Here is a 20,883-nt window from a genome sequence, read left to right on the forward strand (position 1 = left end):
AGACCACAAGTCTGAAACCCAGGTATCCTCAGGGTTGGTTCCTTCTGGAGGCTCCAGAGGGATAAACTGGCCCATACTTCTCTCCTAGCTTCCCATGGTTGTGACAATCCTTGGCATTTCTTGCTTGCAGATGTGACACTCCAATCTCTGCCTCGATCTTTGTGTGACTGCCTTCTCCGTGTCTCTGTGTCCTTTCTTTGTCTCTCACAAAGACTGTCATTGATTTAGGGTCCATCCTAATCCAATAATTGTCTCATCCCAATCCTTATTTGTATCTTCAAAGACCCTCTTCCCAAATAAGACCATGTTCTGAGGTTCCTGGGTATATGTGAATGGGGAGACACTGCTCAACCTACCCAGCTCCACTGTGGTCAGCCCTGAGTTCCTGCACCTGCCCCCATGGTTCCCTACACCCTGCCCACATATTTGTACTTTAGTCGCTTTGTAAACAACCCTTCTTTAAATTGCCCTAATTTTAATGTGCCTTCTCTTTCTGTTTAAGATTCTGACTGGTGAACATCGCTTTAGTAAGTTTCTTACCCCACATACAAACCTGTGTAAGCATGAACTTATCATGGCTCCCTCTTTGGGCTTCGCTGCCAGGAAAATAAGCCCTATATGTAGTGTTTAACTGTAGAAGCTCTTTAGCCTAAATTTCTGCTATATTTATCTTTTATACTGAATGACTTTTGTTCCAATTTTAACATGTCTTTATAAATTATTTTAGAAGATATGAAATTGTGTAACACAGTAAGAAAAGTGCTCGTTCTCCAAGTCTCCCTTTCTCTTGCCAAATTGCTTGGAGTTTAAAGCTCATCCTCAGAGGAATCAAATTTTAGCCTCTATTTTTTACATTCTGGGGGATATGCAGTGGCTAATCTGAATTCATACGGGTTGATTATGACAAAAAGGAATGTTTAAGTCATTTTCCTCTATGTGTAATTCTGTGTATACAATTGCAATCACCCAACTTTATCACGATGAACATTTCACAGCTTAGTTAATAAGCCTGTGGCCTCAGGCTCAAGGATGGCAACCCTGGTCCTGCTGGGGTATCTCTTGGTTTCATGTTTAGTTTGAGGATGCCATCATGTGGTCCTTTGGCAAAGGAAGAGGAACACAATAGTCATTGTTTTCAACTATAAATGGTTTGAACGTGGCCCAAAGTTCTATACTTTTCCACTCCTCCTTCCACCCCACTGGTGAGCTTTCAAATATTATCAAGATATTTACCATTTTTATAAAATTTTAGAGTTGGAAGCTTAGAGGCCATGAAATCCAAGTAGTCTAACTCTCTCATTTTGCAACGAGGAAGCAAGGGTGCAGAGAATTGAATCCACCACTCAGTGCCCCATGATGCTTTTGTGTTATGGCAGGGGGATGGCCCAGGTTTGGGCTCTTGGGGTTTTGTTGTTGTTGTTGTTGTTGTTGTTGTTGTTGTTTTTGCCTCCCATGGCAGTGTCCTCTCTGCTGTGATTTGCTACCTGTGACCTTCACGAGTCCAAATGGCATAGAGAGCAAGTGCCATGGAATTTCAAGGGGAGAAGGGGTCACTGTGTGCTTGGCTTAGAGAGCCAGAGAAGGCATCAAAGAGGAGGAGGGAATCAAGATAAAATCTGAAGGGTGGGCAGACTAGATAAGTTTCATTTAACATGTGGAGGCAGGAAGACATCGCAGACTCCAGCAGTTAACATGAGAGCATTTGCCGTGGATCTGCCTGCAAAATGCACTCTCTAGGACTTCTAAGGCACATCCACTTTAATTTGTTGGTCACTTATTTATAGGTACGTTGCTCCAATCTCTGCCCCTATCTTTATGTGTCAGACTTTTCTGTGTCCTTTTCTGTCTCTCACAAAGACACTATCAGTGGATTTGGCATCTATCCTAAATCCAGGATGTGTATAAATATAGGCACAAGCTCTTAATCTAACAAATGAGGATATTTGTGGTCAACCAGAATTTTCAGTTACTCAAGAAAATTACATCTGGGCTTAAAAAAAAAAAAAGGAAGACATTCTAGGATCAGATACTACTTATAATAATGGTAAAGCTTTATTGAGGAAAATACTTTTGGGTGGAATAAATCTAGACTACAATGTCAAGAAAATGTGTATATCTAGAGTGTCATTTTAAAGATCTATTTTCTTGGGGATTATTACAAAGATGCATAGAAGATATAAAGCATGGAGATTGTGAAGATGAGATGACTTCCACAGAGACCCCATGTATGTATATTTAGTTGTCAAAAACTCAATAGTGTTTGATTATTTTTTCTCCAGTTTTGAGATTCTGTTCACTTAGGCAGTGAGTGAGTTGGCGATTAACACATTTAGCGCTCACTTTCAGCCAGATCCTGGTGAAATGACAAAGATGAATAAGACAAGCCTCTTGCCTTCTAGGAGTTTACAGCCTGGACAGAAAGACAAACACGTAAACAAACAGGGGCTAAATGAGGAGCCAGCAATGTCTTACAAAGGGGATCTTCTGAGTTGTACCCATAGGTGGAGAGTAAGGTGTGAAGATGAGGGCCTGTCCAGGAACATGTAGACATTTGGTGTGACTGGGTCATGATGGGAAGATAGGGAAGGTCCTGAAGAAGTGAAGTGAGGCCTTTTGTACTTTGCAAAAGAATTTGAACTTGACTTGGAGGTGATGGGAGCCAAGAAATTATATTAATAGGATAGAAAATACATATATATTTTAAATATCTGCACTTGATGGAATAGGAAACAAGATTGGAGGCAGAAAAGTAAATTAGGAAGCCATAAAAATGGTGAGGATGAGCCATTCAGAGGTCTGAATGAAGGTAGATGGTAGCAGGGATGGAGAAGAGAGGCAGACTCTGGAAACATTTTCAAGTGTCAGTCCTGGGACTAAAGAGGTTGTATACATAGCATAATTAGGAACCCAGGTTTGGAGTAAGGCAGATCTGGCCTCCAATTTCAACACTGTCACTTACTGGTCGTGTAACCGGGCCATGTTGCCTAACCTCTCGAATCCCAGTTTCCTGGTCTGTAAAGTAGCGTAATGCCTCTCTGTGATACCACAGTTCAGAGCACTTGGCAGGATGATCGGCTCCTTAACATGCACTGTGTAAATGGTACATGAATGGTAGCAGCTGTTACACCCAGGTGTCCTGACTTCCAGCAGAATTGTCTCCAGATTACTCTTCCCTGCCTAAGACGCTTAATGGCTAGGTAATGGGGACTGGATTTCCATATGAACAGTTTTCATTGCTCACTCCCTGACTCCCTGGCCTCCAGCTGTCCCCATGTCACAGTGGGCTGTGTCACATCTGCATCACAGGCCTGTCCTTCGAGGGAACAGGCACAGGCCCACCCCCACGAAGAAGAAAAACAGTTGAGCATACTTATCTGACTGCACGCCAGGAAGCCTGTCTTTGTATAGAAGAGACAGCCTTTCCTCTGGCCATGATCGTGGATTGCTGTTTGTTGATCACTGTTCCTTTGTAAGGGGGTTTATTATGCATTAGTGACCTAAAACGTATGCATCCTTTGATAGGAGAANACCCCACGAAGAAGAAAACAGTTGAGCATACTTATCTGACTGCACGCCAGGAAGCCTGTCTTTGTATAGAAGAGACAGCCTTTCCTCTGGCCATGATCGTGGATTGCTGTTTGTTGATCACTGTTCCTTTGTAAGGGGGTTTATTATGCATTAGTGACCTAAAACGTATGCATCCTTTGATAGGAGAAACTGCAAAACTGGAAGGGTTGTAGCAGGCCTCCCTCCTTGCCAGTGAGTGAGGACTGTTTAAGTGGCCTAGCAACAGAATCACCATCAGCCGACAAGCACAGCACTCTTATAGCTGCACTCTGGCATGCCTTGCCTTTCTGCAATGGAATTTATGACTTTGTATCTGATGTGCCTTTTTTTTTGAGGGAGGAGGGGGAGGAAATTAGATCCACAAAGCCAAAACATGTTAGCTTGAGAATTCCAAGGGCTCAGAGTTGGGCTCAAGTTCACCAGGCGAGTGTTTAATGCTGCCCTCTGGCTCACCTTTTGTTTAGATAAATAATTGAAAGTGTGCCATGTACAAGGTTTGGGACTCAGTCGCACAAAGGAATCTGGCTGACGGCTCCTTAATTGAAAGCAGGAGATAACTGACACCATAGCCTATTCCTCCCTTGGGATGTTAAGGGTAGTGGGGGTGGATTATTTTCTTTGGCACTCGTGTTCTTGGGTTGCCCACAGAGGATGACACACATATGACTCTTACCTCACACACAAAAAAGCAAAACCATGCCTATGTCCCACCAGGGATTGTTCAGGTTTCAAGGTGAGGGTGCAGTTGCTCAGCATAGGTTTGATGAGCCCTGACGTTGTACAGGCCTGGGCTCCGTGCTGAGCACTGCCCACAACTGAACCTTGCCCTCGGGCAGCTCAGCAAGGTGGGAGAAAAGGACATGCTCAGACCCCAAGGTGACACAGCCAATGCTCTCAATCTTGGCTGCCTTTTAAAAATGCTGATTTGTAGGATAGGTGTGCTGGCTCATGCCTGTAATCCTAGCACTTGGTGGGAGGCTGAGGTGGGAGGATCACTTGAGTTCAGAAGTTTAAGACCAGCCTGGGCAACATATGGAGACCCTGTCTGTGCTAAAAATACAAAAATTAGCCAGGCGTGATGGTGCACACCTGTAGTCGCAGCTACTCGGAAGGCCGAGGTAGGGGGATCACTTGAGCCCAGAAGATCAAGGCTGCATTAAGCTACGGTTGCAGCACTACACTCCAGCCTGGGTGACAGAGTGAGACCCTGTCTCAAAATAAAGGAATTAATGAATGCCCCAGAGATTCTGACTTAATTGTTCCGTGGTTGGCCTGAGCATAAGTACTTTTCATTAAATAAGCATTTCTCTAGTGGACTCTAACATGCAGCCAGGATTGAGAACTAGTGATTTTTAGTTTTCCTAAAATATCCTGAGACCAGCACAGGTAGTGGGAATGTGGGTGTTCAGAGAAAGGGGGAATCCCTTATTGGTGGATAGGAATTCAGGAAAGGCTTCCAGGAGATGGAGGAAGCAGTTTGGATGTGTTTGGGGTCCAGCAGGGGAGGAGTGTCCACACTTAGTTCAACAGATAAAGACTTGAAGCGTTTCCCTTCCACACATCTTGTCCGGTTTTTAGTGACTCCACTGTCACTTCCAGTCTGGCCACTCACTCAGTTTTGTTCGCTGCCCCACAGTCCTGATCTATATCTTAGGAAGGAGGAACTGGCTTTCTCCACTTTTCTTTCCCAGTTTGGGAACCACAAGCCTGATGCTTCCCCTCTAAAGCCATGGGGATAAGTAAAAGGAGATGTGCTGTCCCTATGGAGGAGGCAGCAGCCCCAGGACAGGGTCCCCAAAATCACCATCGACTTGACGTCCCAGCCGGCAGCCTTGACGTTTCTGGCTCAGAGTGGGCTCTTCGAAGGATGGCATGACCACATCCATGTCTGCATTTCTTCTCATTCAGATCTCTTCAGTGAGCAGTTATCCTTTGCTAGACACTGTGCTTTACACTTTGGGGATTGAAATCCTAGGGGTAACCCATCTTCACCTTATGACCTTGGCAGGTTCTTGCGCTGTCTGATACTCCCTTGATCCACCTGTAAACTGGGTGTAATCACAGAACCAATGTGTGGGTGGTTGTGGGGATTCAGCAGAGCTCTGTATGAGGGGGCAGTTTCTCGCCTGTGACTCAGCTCTGGGGGACCATCAGTAGCAAAACCCTTCCCCATCTTCCTGTGTTTCCATTGTCACAGGGAAGAGGGATCCAACGGCAGTAGGAACAATGACAGCAGGTCCTGAGTGAGTGGTTTCCCTTGGGCTTCTTGGCCTCTCTCTGCTGAAGGCCACAATGGTGACAAAGTCAGGTGCACAGGGAGTGAGCAGTAAATGCTGGCCACTGCCATTGCTGTTTCTACCACAAACCCTCCAGGGAAAGGCCCCTCCCTGCTGGATTTCCAGGTTTTATCAAACTGTGGGTCTAGGAGAGCTCCTCATTAGGAAGGTGCGATGGGGACTTTGGAGAGTGTCATTGACAGTTCTGGATAAAGCCAGCTGTTACTCCTGGGCCTGAACCTGCTGGGAGGCTTCTGCTAGAAAGATACCCAGGAGACCATGGCCTGCAGTTCAGCACGCCCTTCGGCAGAAAGACACCAACAAGCCAAAGGGAAGCTGCCAAGACCTGCCTGCCCTTCTTCCGAAGACTTCATTCCCACTGCTTTGAGGGTCAACTTTTCTATAGCAGTGCAAATAGAGAAAGGATCATGAAGAGTTTTATTAATAGAGGTCTCCCAGACCTGAGTCCCAGGGTGGGAAACCAGTCGTCTGGGATGTGTGGGAAAGCATCCTGCTTTGTGTCTGGCTGATCAGCATATATCAACACAACCACAGAGTAGAACCATGCTCTGGCCAGCACCAGTGAGATATCTTTGGACCTGTGGGTGGCCTAAGAGGTCCTCGGGATAGTCTTGCTACCTTCTTCTGGGACTTATCTTTAGACTCAGGCAGCCCCTGCTGAAGGACTAAGCCCTACATTGTGGAACTGGGCCTTCTAGAAGTGGACCGCGATTATATAATATATACTCCCCGACAGCTTTCTCCACGGTTGTCCAGAGCCCCCTGAACTCCAATCCCTAGGAAGATACTGGCCTAAAAGGGAAGCTTCTACTGCAGCTGGCTCCTTTGGAAGACCCTTCTTGTTCACAGCAGGACTCCCACCACCATACACAAACAGGCTTTAGGCCCTGGAGAGATCTCAAAGTCTGCCCAGTGTCAAAGTGGTACCTGAGGTCCAGCAGGCCACTGTTGTGTCTGGAGAAGATAGTACTTACCTAGTGATATGATTTGGCTGTGTCTGCACCCAAATCTCATCTTGAATTTCCATGTGTTGTGGAAGGAACCCGGTGGGAGGTAATTGAATCATGAGGGCAGTTCTTTCCCATACTGTTCACTTGATAGTGAATAAGTCTCACAAGATCTGATGGTTTTATAAGGGGGAGTTTCCCTGCACAAGCTTTCTCTCTCTTTGCCTGTTGCTGTCCGTGTAAGACATGACTTGCTCCTCCTTGCCTTCTGCCATGATTGTGAGACCTCCTGAGCCATGTGGAACTGTGAGTCCATTAAACCTTTTTCCTGAATAAATTACTTAGTCTCAGGTGTGTCTCTATGAGCAGTGTGAAAACAGACTAATACACCTAGTGTCATTTATTGGACTTCAGAAAGCACCCCTACCTCCTTTCCCTCACCACAAAAGCATCACTCCCACCACAAAAGTGTCACTCCCACCACAATACTGGGATTCTTCACCTTGTTATAGTGCCTGAAATTCCATCAAAATGTTGCTCCTCTTAGTTGAAAGCCATCCTTTTTACAGTCAATCTGCTAACATAATGGTATCTTCTTATGGTGTCCATTTCTTCTGTGCACTCTTGCTTGACTGTTCCCTAGAATTAAATGAAGGAATCCTTTATCACTGGACTTTCTAGCAGTGCTTAGGTATGAGTAAATGACACTGAAACCACTATGGCAAGTTTTCAAGGTTACATATGTCATTTAATCACATGGCACTATTTGCTCTTTATCTTAAATGCCATAATCGGGATAGGAAGGAAAAACTGTTCTCTCCAAATTCCAAGAGCCACTTGGCCTTAGGGTTTATCAGGAGATCAGATTAAAAAGCATTTCAAAGATCTGAGGGTGGTGGGTCAGTTAATAATATAACTGAAAGGAATGGCCAACCCCATGAAATAGAAGTGCATCTATTTATCAATCTTATCACTTCTCTCTCATGGAACCCACAAATGGATTTCTCTTTTTTTGGCTGGGCACAGACCTCAGAAAAAGCCAGCCAGACAGAAAGCAACAAGGCACTGAAAATGAATTATGCACTAATGTTGCCCACAACACTAAAACTTCTGTTATTTAGAGCAAGCTCATGTTTATGAAATATTTTCTTACTCTTGCTTGCTTTGCTCTGTCGGTACAGATGGTTTCTTGTTGCTTAAACTCAGGCTCCAACTCTTTAAGGTTACCAGTAAACAATTCACTAATTCCATAAAATGCATAGACATTCAACTGTTACTGTTAGAATGCAAGTCTCAATATGGTATGGACTGTATCTACAGGGTAATAAAAACGTTTACATTTGAACCATGTATGAAGGACTTCCGTCTGTGAAACAAAAATTTGAGCTTTTGATAAAACACACTCACGGAAACTCGATTAACACCTAAATCAAAGCCCTTTCTACTATTATTATTATTTCTCAAAATTGTATCAAATTGTATCAGTTTATCAAATGGTATTATTTATCAAATTAATGCAATTGTATCAAAACTGTATCTTTTGTCACCAGTATAACTGGACAAAAAAAAAAAGATCTTGGTTACAAAGAACAGAAATGCCACATGAATCTATACAGTGAAGGAAGCGGTAATTGAGATACCTGGAGTTAGAACATGAACAGCTGGCAGAAAATGAAGCCGTCCTAGATGTGGTACCTCCCTCATAGCGTGTCCTCTGGGGAGAATCACCAGTGCTGATGTCCTCTTCTCACTCGCGTTGTCAGCTCACTCTGGTCTCTCCAGACCCTATCTTAACGACCAGCCAGCCAGCATGATCCATGGGGTTCATGTTGGTTTAGAGCCCTGGACAGGATTTGTAATTGGTCTGGCACGTGAATTTGTCCGGGGAGAGGTGGCTGGGTTGGCTGGGAGATACGCGTCTCTGTCTTTTTAACCTGGAGGGGCAGGAGCGTTGCCTCATGGTACAAAGTCAGACCATCCCAGCGACCCCATCAGGAGGACTGCGGGCTGAGCAGTTTTCCTTAGGAAGGGCCTGTGGACCACAGGAAGCGACGGACACCTCTGGTTCGAGGGGTACCTGGGCAGTTGGAGGCTCTAATTAATAAAGCACTGGTGTCTGTCACCACATAACATAAAAGATCAAATAGTACCGTGGCCCTAGGCCAAGATAACCAGCGCCTCTGCATGCTTTTTTATGGGCCTTCTCTCTGCCCTAAGTGGCCTTATCTATTCTGTGAAATCCAAATCACACTGTGCAAAGAAGCCTCAGACCAGGCCGGGCTGGCCTTGCTCTATTCTTTGGTAATTTTTGATGGGCTGAGTGCTTTTTGATGTCTTGGGTATTTTCTTTGTAAAGGCCATGATGTTGTTAGATACTTATGTTCTGTGCTCAGTGTATTATGCAGTACGATATGTGCTCAGTGATACCATGAGTTCTTCTTATCTTATAACTGTTCGTACTTCCCCACGGCATCTATCAGTGAGTTGCTCAGGGTCAGCATTCAGTTATGACTTGTTGATTCTGTTTGATCTTTAGGCATCCCAGTATTTCACAGAGCTTCATCGTAACTATTATAAACATTCATTTAATATATACTTAAACTCCTGTATTGAGAGAAGACAGGAGATGATAATAATAGCCACTATTACTACTCTTCAGTGGACATGTACTGTATAGTAGGTGCTATACTAGGTACTTTACATATCTCATTTAATGTTCAAAATAACTCCACAAGGTACGTATTGAGATACCATTTTGCCGAAGAAAAACCTGAGATGTAAGCTCATATATAACTTACATCAATTCATCAAAATGAGTAAATGGTGGAATGAAGTGCTAAACTCAGTTCTGCCTGTCTTTAAAACAGCTACCTATAACCACCATACCATGTGACATCTCCACATTTTATACTTGTTAATGATTCTGAGTCAGTCAGGCCTCTTGAACATAGAGGCCTATGTGACCACTCAACAGGGATACAAAATGAATGTACTAGGTCGGCTGCTTAGCCAGACAAGGTGGCTGCATTGCCTAGCAGCCCCTGGATTCTGGATCTTGGACCACTTGCCTGGACTGCCTGAGTCTCCCAGTTCTTCATCACAAACAGCAGAGTGAATGGTATTTACTCCAAATAAAGTTGAATATTTTCAGTCCCAGGAGGCAGAAGATGGTAAAGGTGATGGATCTGTCACTATTTTATACAAGAAACATGACTGAGGTTACACCACATGCCAGGCACTGTTTTGAGTCTGTCCTTTGCTCCTATCAATCCCTAATTCCTCCTTTACCCTGTAATACAGAAAAGGAGACAGGCAGGAAGAATGAGAGACTGGAGAAGATAAAAAGAGAAAACCATGACCCTTATTTTTATAAATAATATCTTGGATAGGTTCTTCCCAAGGAGAGAATCCTAGCCAACTTGAGGGAAATTATATTGAGCATCTGTGATTTTTCAGACATTGGGCTAAGTGCTCAAGATAGCCGAGACTCAACCCCTGCCCTCCAGGGGTTCATGGTCAATGAGAGGAGACAGAGTGTGGATGTACAATGGTAGACATCTGTATATTCTCCTGTAACCCATAAGATATTCTCTGCAGAGCCACCCTTATCACAGAAACTGAAGCTGTAATTGTTGTCAGGGATCAGTCTTAAGACTCCAAGGCACAGGCCGGGCGCAGTGGCTCAAGCCTGTAATCCCAGCACTTTGGGAGGCCGAGACGGGCGGATCACGAGATCAGGAGATCGAGACCATCCTGGCTAATATGGTGAAACCCCGTCTCTACTAAAAAATACAAAAAACTAGCCGGGCGAGGTGGCGGGCACCTGTAGTCCCAGCTACTCGGGAGGCTGAGGCAGGAGAATGGCGGGAACCCGGGAGGCGGAGCTTGCAGTGAGCTGAGATCCGGCCACTGCACTCCAGCCTGGGCAACAGAGCCAGACTCCATCTCAAAAAAAAAAAAAAAAAAGACTCCAAGGCACTATCTCTTAAACTTTGCAAAAAGGAAAAAAATTATGATAAATTGCAAACTCCATAGGACTCAATACAGAGATGAGGTAGTTTCTCTCTTTTAATTAAACAATGCTTCCACTATCAAGGAGCCTAAGCTGTTTTAAAAGAGTACGCCCTACAGCAGCAACATCTTTTCCTGGGCCTTGGAAATCCTAATTCAGTTTAGCCATGTGTTGACCAACGTGTGATCTACTCCTTGAGAACCACCACTTGTGTAGATTTGTCCAGAGGTCGTTACCCGAGAGCGGCAGGTGCCTGAAGAGCCAGGGCAGCTGCAGTGCCCCCTTGCATGTCTTGGGCTGTCATAGAGAACTTACTGTGCACGCCACATCTAAAGGCACACCAGAGGGTCGTCTTCCTCTCCCACGTTTGCAAAAACACTTTCAAGTCATAGCCACTCACATATACCAATGTGTGGAATGACCAAGACAAGTTTCTTAAAGTGATTCCTTCTAGCTCATGTTTCTTTTTTACCCTGAGGATGGAGCATGTACTTTTTTTGACCTGTACTTATTTTTCTGTAAAAAAAAAAAAAAAAAAATAGCCATTCAAGGAACATTTCACACTTTTACATAAGAATTACATAACCATGATTAACATGATTAATCATCGTTTATGTAATTTGGATAATTGGTTTGGATAATTATTCGGAGCCAGAGAATTCTTGAGCAAGAGGAGACCTTAACAGTCAAGTCCAGGGCCATGTTTTCCCCCAGAGCAGGAAACAGAGGCCCAAATAGGAAAGTGATTTGTTCAGGCTCAGATAGAAGTTTGTTGGTATCCTTGACATCACTTCCCTCATTAGCTCTTCCCTTTTTAACTCTCTGGTTTCTTTACTGTGCCCAGTTAGGCCAGGCGGACATCTCCCCAGCCATGTCCTTGGCCCATGCCCTCCGTGGGTGCATGCTTTTTTTTTTTTTGTTGTTGTTGTTGTTGTTTAAGATAGATCTTGCTCTGTTGCCCAGGCTGGAGTGCAGTGGTGTGATCTCGGGCTCACTGCAACCTTCGCCTTCCAGGTTCAAGCGATTATCCTGCCTCAGCCCCACAAGTAACTGGGACAATATGCTTGGCTAATTTTTGTATTTTTAGTAGAGATGGCGTTTCACCATATTGGCCAGGCTGGTCTCAAACTCCTGGCCTCAAGTGATCCTCCTGCCTCGGCTTCCCAAAGTGCTAGGATTACAGGTGTGAGCCACAGCACCCGGCCCCTCCCTGGGTACATTTATCCACTGTTGGCTTCATCTGCCATGCTGTAGGTCGTCACTAGAGCTCCATGCCCTGCCTTGCCCTTGAGCTGCCTATAGCCTAAAACATATTAAGCAGCATGTTCAAACTGAATGTAATACCTTCTAGTCATCCCCAAATCTGTGCTGTAAAAATCTTCTGTAATTATCTCTCTTCTGATTTAACTTGTAGTCTGATTTAACTCGTTTTCATTCATGGCAAACTCATCCCCCAGGCAGCTCTACAAGAATAAATCTCTAGTCTTGGACTTCCCTGATTTTCTTATTCTCTGTATTCAGTGTGTTAGGAAATCTTACAGATTTTGACCCCAATATTAAAAAAAAAAAAATCTGTCCTCACTTTTCAACTCTCCACTCCGTTTTAGATGCTCTTATCTCTAGGCTGAAATATTTTAATAGCTTTTTTAACCACTCTGTCTGTAGTCTTTTATTTCCAGCCTGTTATGCCCTACAGACTAAATTAGGTTCAGGTTGGGGAGAGACATCCTAAGGTTGTCTAAGGATCATCTGAACCAAGGATGGAGAAAATTATTGCCCAGAGGAAAGCTGAGCTTGCACAACAGAGAAAATGGATTTGGGCCACGCTGGAGGGGCAGGGCTGGTAGTGAATGAGGATGGGTGCCCCTTATGTATATCTTTCTGGGGCAGAGGCAACTCTAAGCTAAGTATTTCCCTGGCTCCTGAAATTGAGTTTATCCTCCGTACTGAGAGGACACATTACACTTCTGTTATGAAGCTTGTATTGCTCTGTCTTGTGTATCCCTAGCCAGGTGTGTTAATCCATTTTCATCCTGCTTCCTGAGACTGGGGAGAAAGAGGTTTGATGGACTTACAGTTCCACATGACTGGGGAGGCCTCACAATCATGGTAGAAGGCAAGGAGGAACAAATCAAGTCTTACATGGATGGCGGCAGGCAGAGAGAGTTTGTACAGGGAGAATCCTGTTTTTTAAAAAATTATCAGATCTCATGGGATGTATTCACTATTACAAGAACAGCATGGGAAAGACCTACCCGCATGATTCAGTTACCTCTTACCGGGTTCCTCCTATGACATGGGAATTGTGGGAGATACAATTCGAGATGAGATTTGGGTGGGGACACAGTCAAACCATACCACTAAGCATATCTGTTTTTCCCACATTGCTTGTTTACCAAATGTAAATCTTACTAATCTATGTCTCCTGTGCAACACGCGCTTCAGGGAAGAGGTGGGCTCTGGAGTCCAGCAGCCTGGGCTCATGTCCTGACTTTGCTACTAATTTTAACAACTGAAGTGCTCTGTGCTCCAGCTTCTCACCTGTTTTAAAAAAAAAAAAAGTTGGAAAATGCTTATCTGGGTATACAGTAAGTTCTCGTTTAAGTCAAACTTAGTATTTCCAGTTTTTAACTGATCAGAATAGAAATTTTTACTGTGATATTAGGTCACTGTGAAGTTCAGAATTTAAAACAAATAGAAGGTTCCTCCTCTCATCTGTAAATGATTTAAAGTAGAAATCTTACTTTTGGTGTTATATGAATTTCTCCTTCCAGTGACTTAGGCCTGAATTAATGTCCGTTGTATTTCATTGTCCTTGAGGATTTTATGCATGTGAGGAATGGGATCTGTCACATCATGATTAATTAACCTAAGAAAGACTATCTCAGATCAGTTTCCTTTGTGTCTTCTCAAAGTCATTACAAGTAAAACTCTCTCCTTTAAGACTGTCCCATTCAATTCCCAAGTGACTCACCTGCGGACAAAACTTGACATCAGCACATTGTATTTACAGATTCCTGTACTGATCTCTCTCCCTGGAAACGCCACATTTACACAGTGAACTGCAGCAGAAAGGGGCCGAGGGCCAGTGCAACTGCCCACAGTGTGCTGGGAGGAAGGATCAGAGCCCTGTGAAAGCAGAGCCTCCTTTCACAATGGATAATTTACAAGGAAGGTTCTTGACATTTACACTTCAAGAGTCAGCATTCTGTAAGACTCAAGGGCTCCATGCACAGTTGTTCCTGGGGCAAAATAAAGGCCACATCTTGTCTGGTCCTCTTTAGGTACACTGACTCTGCATTTCAGTGGCCTTTCTTCCATGGGTCCATTTCCTTCTGTCATTTTGGCTTTGGATGTGTGTTTGGCTTCTGTAATTGAAACCAAAAAGAATAGCTTAAATAAGATGGAAATATTTTTCTCTTATGCACAACCAAGTGCTGTCATGTACACAGGTTCCTTGTGTATTGATCCACATCACTAGGGCATTAACCTTACATTGTCCAAGATGGCTCATTGCCTCCACAATCACATTCCCACTCATGAAGGGGAAGGAGGGGAGGGCATGTGTCCCTTCTGTTTAAGGGCACTGCCTGGAAGTTGCAGACCATCTGTCACTCACATCCTGTTGGTCAATCTAATCCATAAGACCATACCTTGTGGGACGAGAGGCTGGGAGACGTTACCTTAATTCTGGGTGGTTACGTGCCCAGCTGTAATTTGGATTTCGGTTACCATAGGAAAAAGGGAATAGCAGATATGGGAAAACGGCTGTCACACTAGTGACCTGAAAACGCAGCTGTTGTAGGTAATTTGGGGCTTCTACCAGAGGGGAAAAAAATAGAAGGCAATATTTTAAAATATGCATGTGGATTACTTGCCATAGACCTCTGGCTACACCAAGAATGCTTTTCTTTTTTTTTTTCTCTTTTTTTTTTTTTTTTTGAAAACAGTTTCGCCCTTTTCCCCGGGTGGCCTGCAGTGGCACAATCTTGGCTCACTGCAACCTCCACCTTCCAGGTTCTAATGATTCTACTGCCTCAGCCTCCTGAGTAGCTGAGATTACAGGTGCTTGCCACCATACCCAGCTAATTTTTTGTATTTTAGTAGAGACAGGGTTTCACCGTGTTGCCCAGGCTGGTCTCGAACTCCTGAGCTCAGGCAATCCACCCACCTTGGCCTCCCAAAGCGCCCACCAGAATGCTTTTCTGTTCCACCTTAGCAGGGGAATAGACCATGAGACTTTTTTTTTTTTACACAGTCTCGCTCTGTTGCCCAGGCTGGAGTGCAGTGGCACAATCTTGGCTCACTGCAACCTCCACCTTCCAGGTTCTAATGATTCTACTGCCTCAGCCTCCTGAGTAGCTGAGATTACAGGTGCTTGCCACCATACCCAGCTAATTTTTTGTATTTTAGTAGAGACAGGGTTTCACCGTGTTGCCCAGGCTGGTCTCGAACTCCTGAGCTCAGGCAATCCACCCACCTTGGCCTCCCAAAGCGCCCACCAGAATGCTTTTCTGTTCCACCTTAGCAGGGGAATAGACCATGAGACTTTTTTTTTTTTTTTTTTTTTTTTTTTTGAGACAGAGTCTCACGGTGCTGCTCAGGTTGGAGTCCAGGGGTGCAATGTCGGCTCAGCTGCAACCTCTGCCTCCTGGGCTCAAGTGATTCTCCTGCCTCAGCCTCCCGAGTAGCTGGGACTACAGGCACACTCCACCACACCCAGCTAATTTTTGTATTTTTGGTAGAGATGGGATTTCACCATGTTGCCCAGGCAGGTCTTGAGCTCCTGAGCTCATGCGATTGGCCCACCTTGGCCTCCCAAAATGCTGGGATTCCCAGCATGAGCCACCATGCCTGGCCATTTTTTTTCTATTAGTTTCAAAATATAATATTTTCTCATTCCAAAAATAATAATGTAATAATTATTTTAAAAACTTAGAAAATATAGGCAAGAAAAATGAAGGCAACTAAAATGCCCACATTTGCAGCTTAGGAGAGAGCCGTGAACAGAAAGGTGAGGGTATAAATCCTATGAATGGATCCACCCTTCGAGGAAGGGAAAAAGGTAGAGGAGCAATGGCAGACTTGCAGAGAAAATTTACAGTGTGAGAGAGCGAGGTGTCAAGGGGGCAGCTCAGAAACTTTCCAGGATGCTTGGTAACCATGGTGGACAATTTTTGTTATATTGGTCAGTTTATCGTATATAATGCAATGCTTGAAGATATGATTTGCTTGATAAATGCCATTGTAGCATTATTAACAGTTATTCGGGTATTCCTAAAATGCTCAGAGAGCTAAGGATAAAGTCAAAATAAATAAAAGCCTAGGTCTTTGGGTGTTGGATCCCACAATTGTTACTGTTTGCAGTGAACCACATTGCTGCCAAGGAGTAGTCTCTCATGTGCTGTCTCCGGACGATGACCCCCAGAGTAAGATTCACAACCATCAGTGCTTCCAAAAATTAGTCACCGTGGAAATAAATGAGAGCAGAGATTTGTTGGTTCAAACATGTCTTACAAAGGAGAAAGTTGTTCCATTAAAATCTTATGTAAAGTAAACCTCTAGTAAGCCAGTTATTTTAGGTGAAAAAAGTAATAATGAATATCTTACTAAATGATACTATGGTTTCCTAAAGCAGTTTCTTAATGGTTACCATATGTTGGCTCCAGGTGACCTGGTCAAAAGCCATTCGGTTGAAACGTAGCTGGTCACAACAATGACTTTGTTTAAAATGTTGCTGTTTTGGGTTGGCGAAGTGAATCATGATTGGGGCAGACATGCCTGTATATAGTCGTGCCAAACATGCATTCATGAACATCATTCCTTACCCAGTTTCAAAACCAGAAGTTTCTGAAGCCATTGCCAAGCCTGGCATTGGAAATATACCAAAAGACTTTGAAAAATAATGATTATTTTATTATTTCCTTTATTTTTTCTTACAAAATCAATTCATGCTCGTTATAGAAAATTCAGAAAATATGCAAAAAATATGGGGAATATCTTTTATCGCACCTGCATGAAGAGAACCATTTGTGAATACCTTGGTGAATCTCCAAACTAGCCTTTATTTTGTTATGTAAAAATAAGTATCTCAGCTGGGCGCGGTGGCTCACGCTTGTAATCCGAGCACTTTGGGAGGCCGAGACAGGCAGATCACCTGAGGTCAGCAGTTCGAGACCAGCCTGCCCAACATGGCAAAACCCCGTCTCTACTAAAAATACAAAAATTAGCTGGGCGTGGTGGCAGCGCTTATAGTCCCAGCTACTTGGGAGGATAGGGCAGAAGAATCACTTGAACCTGGGAAGTGGAGGCTGTAGTGAGCCGAGATCATGCCACTGCACTCCAGCCTGGGTGACAAAAGGAAACTCCATCTCAAAAAAAAAAATCTCACTACTTACATGTATATAAGTATATCCATATACAATATAATCGCTTTTTATTTTTTGCAAAGGTAATATCAAGCCTACCTTTTTAAATTTGTTACATTTTTTCCTTATTTTCGGTGATGATCTGCTTCTCATTTGAACTAAGGAAAAGGCAGCCAGCAAGCAAGATAATGAGGGTAGACAAGGTAGAAAACTCATTTAGGGAGATAAAGATGGAAGACTGGGTTCAAAGACTTGATTGCCAAGAGAAAGTTAATCAGGGCCGGGCACAGTGGCTCACGTCTGTAATCCCAGCCCTTTGGGAAACTGAGGTGTAGAGATCACTTGATGTCAGGAGTTCGAGACCAGCCTGGCCAATATGGCAAAACTCCGTCTTTACTAAAAATACAAAATTAGCTGGGCATGGTGGCACATGCAGTAATCTCAGCTACTTGGGAGGCTGAGGCAGGAGAATCGCTTGAACCCAGGAGGCAAAGGTTGCAGTGAGCTGCAGCTGCACCACTGCACACCAGCATGGGTGACAGAGCGAGAGTCCATCTCAAAAAAAAAAAAAAAAAAAAGGAAAAAAGAAAGAAAAGAAAGTTAATCATTCCAGGGTTCTTGTCTCCAAAGCACTTTGAGACTCTGGCCATCTGAGTGTCTGTGTCTGCTGAGGACATTGACCCTGTGGGTCTGAAGCACACTGATATGCCAGGGAGATAGAGAGGACTGTCAGAACCAGCACACATGTTCTCAGCCTTGTAGTGTGCGCTGCTGTTGACACCTATAAGTTCTGGGCCTGCTTTCAGTAAACAGAGAACCAATCATATGTCTTTAATCATTGAGATGGATATCACATTGATCATAGGAAGTCAAATGCTTCAGCAGCCTAAGAGGTTTCACTTCTCTTTCTAGCCAGTAAAATTATTATATCTTTGAACAGGAGTGAACATGGAAACATATGGTTGAGACCCTGGTCCCTGTTTTACTGTCACTGAGGACTGGCAACTTTTCACTTCAAGCCAGGCCTGTGGGAGTTAGACTGTAGCAGGGGTTCCTCGCATCCTGATGTCCCTGCCTGCAGCGCTCAGTGTCCTTCAGGTGGGCTCTGTGTGGGAGACACAGCAGGAAAAACAGCAGATGTCTTTTTACATTTGCTGTTAGGCTTGATGCATGCCAGCGCTTACCAAGCTCTGGATGCCTTTAAACTCCTGTAACCCTCACCCCAAGCTTGTGGGGTGAATAGTGTTACTATCCCAGTTTACAGATGAGGAAGTTGAGTTAGAAGAACTTAAAGTCAGTTATCTAAGGACTGAAGCTGGAAAGCAGCAGAGCCCAGATTCACACCTGGGAAGTACATTACCAAGGCCCAGGGCCCAGACTTCCAGGTCTTCTGTTTTTTGAGGAAGTATTTGATTAATTTATGAAAAAATCATCACTTGCGCCCTGTTGGAATGAGTACCTTCTGGTTGTTACCTTAGCCCCGTTTAATAACCCTCCCACATATACTTTTTACTTTTCTGCAATTTGAGCAGCTAAAGCCCAGATGATACCATGACCAGGGTTTTAATGATTAGAGGAATGACTTCAACTGTATTACTTCTTCACTTGATTGTTGCGTGTACGTGTGTGTGGCAAAAATAACATGTAAATTTTACCATTTTAACCACTTTTAAGTGTAAAATTCAGGGGCATTAAATACTTTCACATTGTTCTGCATCCATCACCCCCATCCGTCTCCAGAATTTTTCATCTTCCCAAACTGAAACTCTGTATCCATTACCCAGTAACTTCCTACTAACTCCATCTTTACAGTCCCTGGCAACCACCCTTCCATTTTTCCAGTCTCTTTGAATTTGGATACTCTAGGTACCTCATATAAGTGAAATCATGCCATATTTCTCCTTTTGTGTTGGGCTTATTTTGCTTAGCATAATGTCTTCAAGGTTCATCCATGTTATAGCATGCATCAGAATTTCCTTTTTAAGGCTGAACTATATTCCATTGTATGTATGCACCACCTTTTTGTCCGTTCATTGATGGACATTGGGATGTGTCTACCTTTTGGCTACTGTGAATAATGCTGCTATGACCAGTGGTGTACAAATATCTGTTTGAGTCCCTGCTTTCAGTTCTCTTGACTGTATACCCATTAGTGGAGTTACTGGATCATGTGGTAATTCTATGTTTAATTTTTTTTTGGGTACCATTATACTGTTTTTCTCATTTGATCTTGACCATCAGTAACTGTACATGTTAGCAAGTTATGCCTAACAAGCTTTCTGTGATTCTCTTAATACTGCCACTGAGATTTGGTAATAACAAGCTTACGATGTAGATGAACAAATAGGCAGGTTTTGGTGGTGGTGGGTGGAGGGAGATTTTGTTTTTAGTTTTCTCTTAGTGATTGCCGTAGCGACCATGATACTCTTACATTTGCCTGGAAGGAGCAGTCTTTCTGGCTAAAAGGCTGAAACCAAGCATGCTCAGATGTGAGACCAGTGATTTTATTCAGCTCTATTCTCAGGGGATATAGTGTAAAAGGAATTCTAGTAGTTCACACAAAGTCATGCAAAGCTCAATGGAGATTTCAGCAAAGGAAGAACATTGAAACGAAAGATTCCTCATACTAAAAAACTTTACAAAAAAATTCAGGACCACTTTTAAACTCTCAGCCTTTTAAAATTAGCCCCAGGGGATCATGTTCTCAGTACTTGCTGGCAAAAACTCTCTTCCAGACTCCCTTTTTAGGCATGCCACAGTATGGCTGGAATGATGAAAGTTATGCAAATTGGGTTCTCTAGTTTTTGTGTCTTGGAAGTCTCCATTTAGGCCTGAGTAGTTGACAGTGTGAGGAAGCCACCATCTAGTGTGTCTTTAGAAGCCTTCATCAGAAGGAGCTCGTTGCTTTGGAATGAAATATTAAATTGAAAAGGTTCTTTAAAAGCATTTGGGACTTCTGTGTGCCTGACCAGAATTACCTACTAGAGGGCAGGTTCTGCTCAGCTCTCTGGCTTGGTAGCCCAGAGTCTGGAGTTTCTTGGATATGCTTTTATGATTCTCTTAATATTGTCACTGAGATTTGGTAATAACAAGCTTACACATAAATGAATAGATAGGTAGGTTTGAGGTTTCCTTGTTTTATTTGGGTATAGTTTTCCAAAAGAATATACCTCTTGCTTCTTGTTGCAGTAGGAAAAGGATAGGGGCTACTTGCTTTGGGGTTGGGGAGAAAGATGGAAGACTTCCTTCTCACCAGGCTTGGAGATCATCTTGCTGCACCCTGGTCTCCACTTTCCTTAACAGCTGGTGCTTCTGGTTTCTAAGCCTTGCTGAGGTTCCACAGGGAGGGCTGGCTGGCTTCTCCACGGTAGCTACCCCTGGAGCCTCCCAGGTTTGAAGTTATTCCACCCTGCACAATCCTTTTGCCGTGTTCATACATTGTGTTTCAGGGTTAGAGAAGTCTCCTAAATCCATATGGTGTGGGGCTTGCATTTTTATTTCCGGTTTTCATTATTTGGGGCTAATTTATAAAAGAAGAAAGCAATGTAACATTTCTTTTCCAGCCTCTGGAAATCAAAAGTTTCTCCCCTTACTTTTCTTCCTCCCTATTTCTTCCCCTATTTTGTTTTTAGAAGAAAAGATTTGTCTGTCCTTGAATAAGAGGTAGAAAAAAAGAGATAAGTCCTAAGATG

At 43.6% G+C, this 20,883-nt stretch overlaps 1 protein-coding gene across 1 annotated transcript in view; it reads left to right on the plus strand.

The window, feature by feature from the left end:
• The first annotated feature begins 15,858 nt into the window (after positions 1 to 15,858).
• CCBE1 (collagen and calcium binding EGF domains 1) overlaps positions 15,859 to 20,883 on the plus strand; it is a 51,477-nt gene continuing 46,452 nt past the window's right edge. The window contains exon 1 of the mRNA XM_017890447.1: positions 15,859 to 15,980. Within this exon, the coding sequence (XP_017745936.1) occupies positions 15,859 to 15,980 (122 nt within the window). The remainder of the gene's footprint in view (positions 15,981 to 20,883) is intronic.

Source organism: Rhinopithecus bieti, unplaced genomic scaffold (genome assembly GCF_001698545.2).
Source record: "Rhinopithecus bieti isolate Rb0 unplaced genomic scaffold, ASM169854v2 scaffold_17861, whole genome shotgun sequence".
Lineage (NCBI taxonomy): Eukaryota > Metazoa > Chordata > Mammalia > Primates > Cercopithecidae > Rhinopithecus > Rhinopithecus bieti.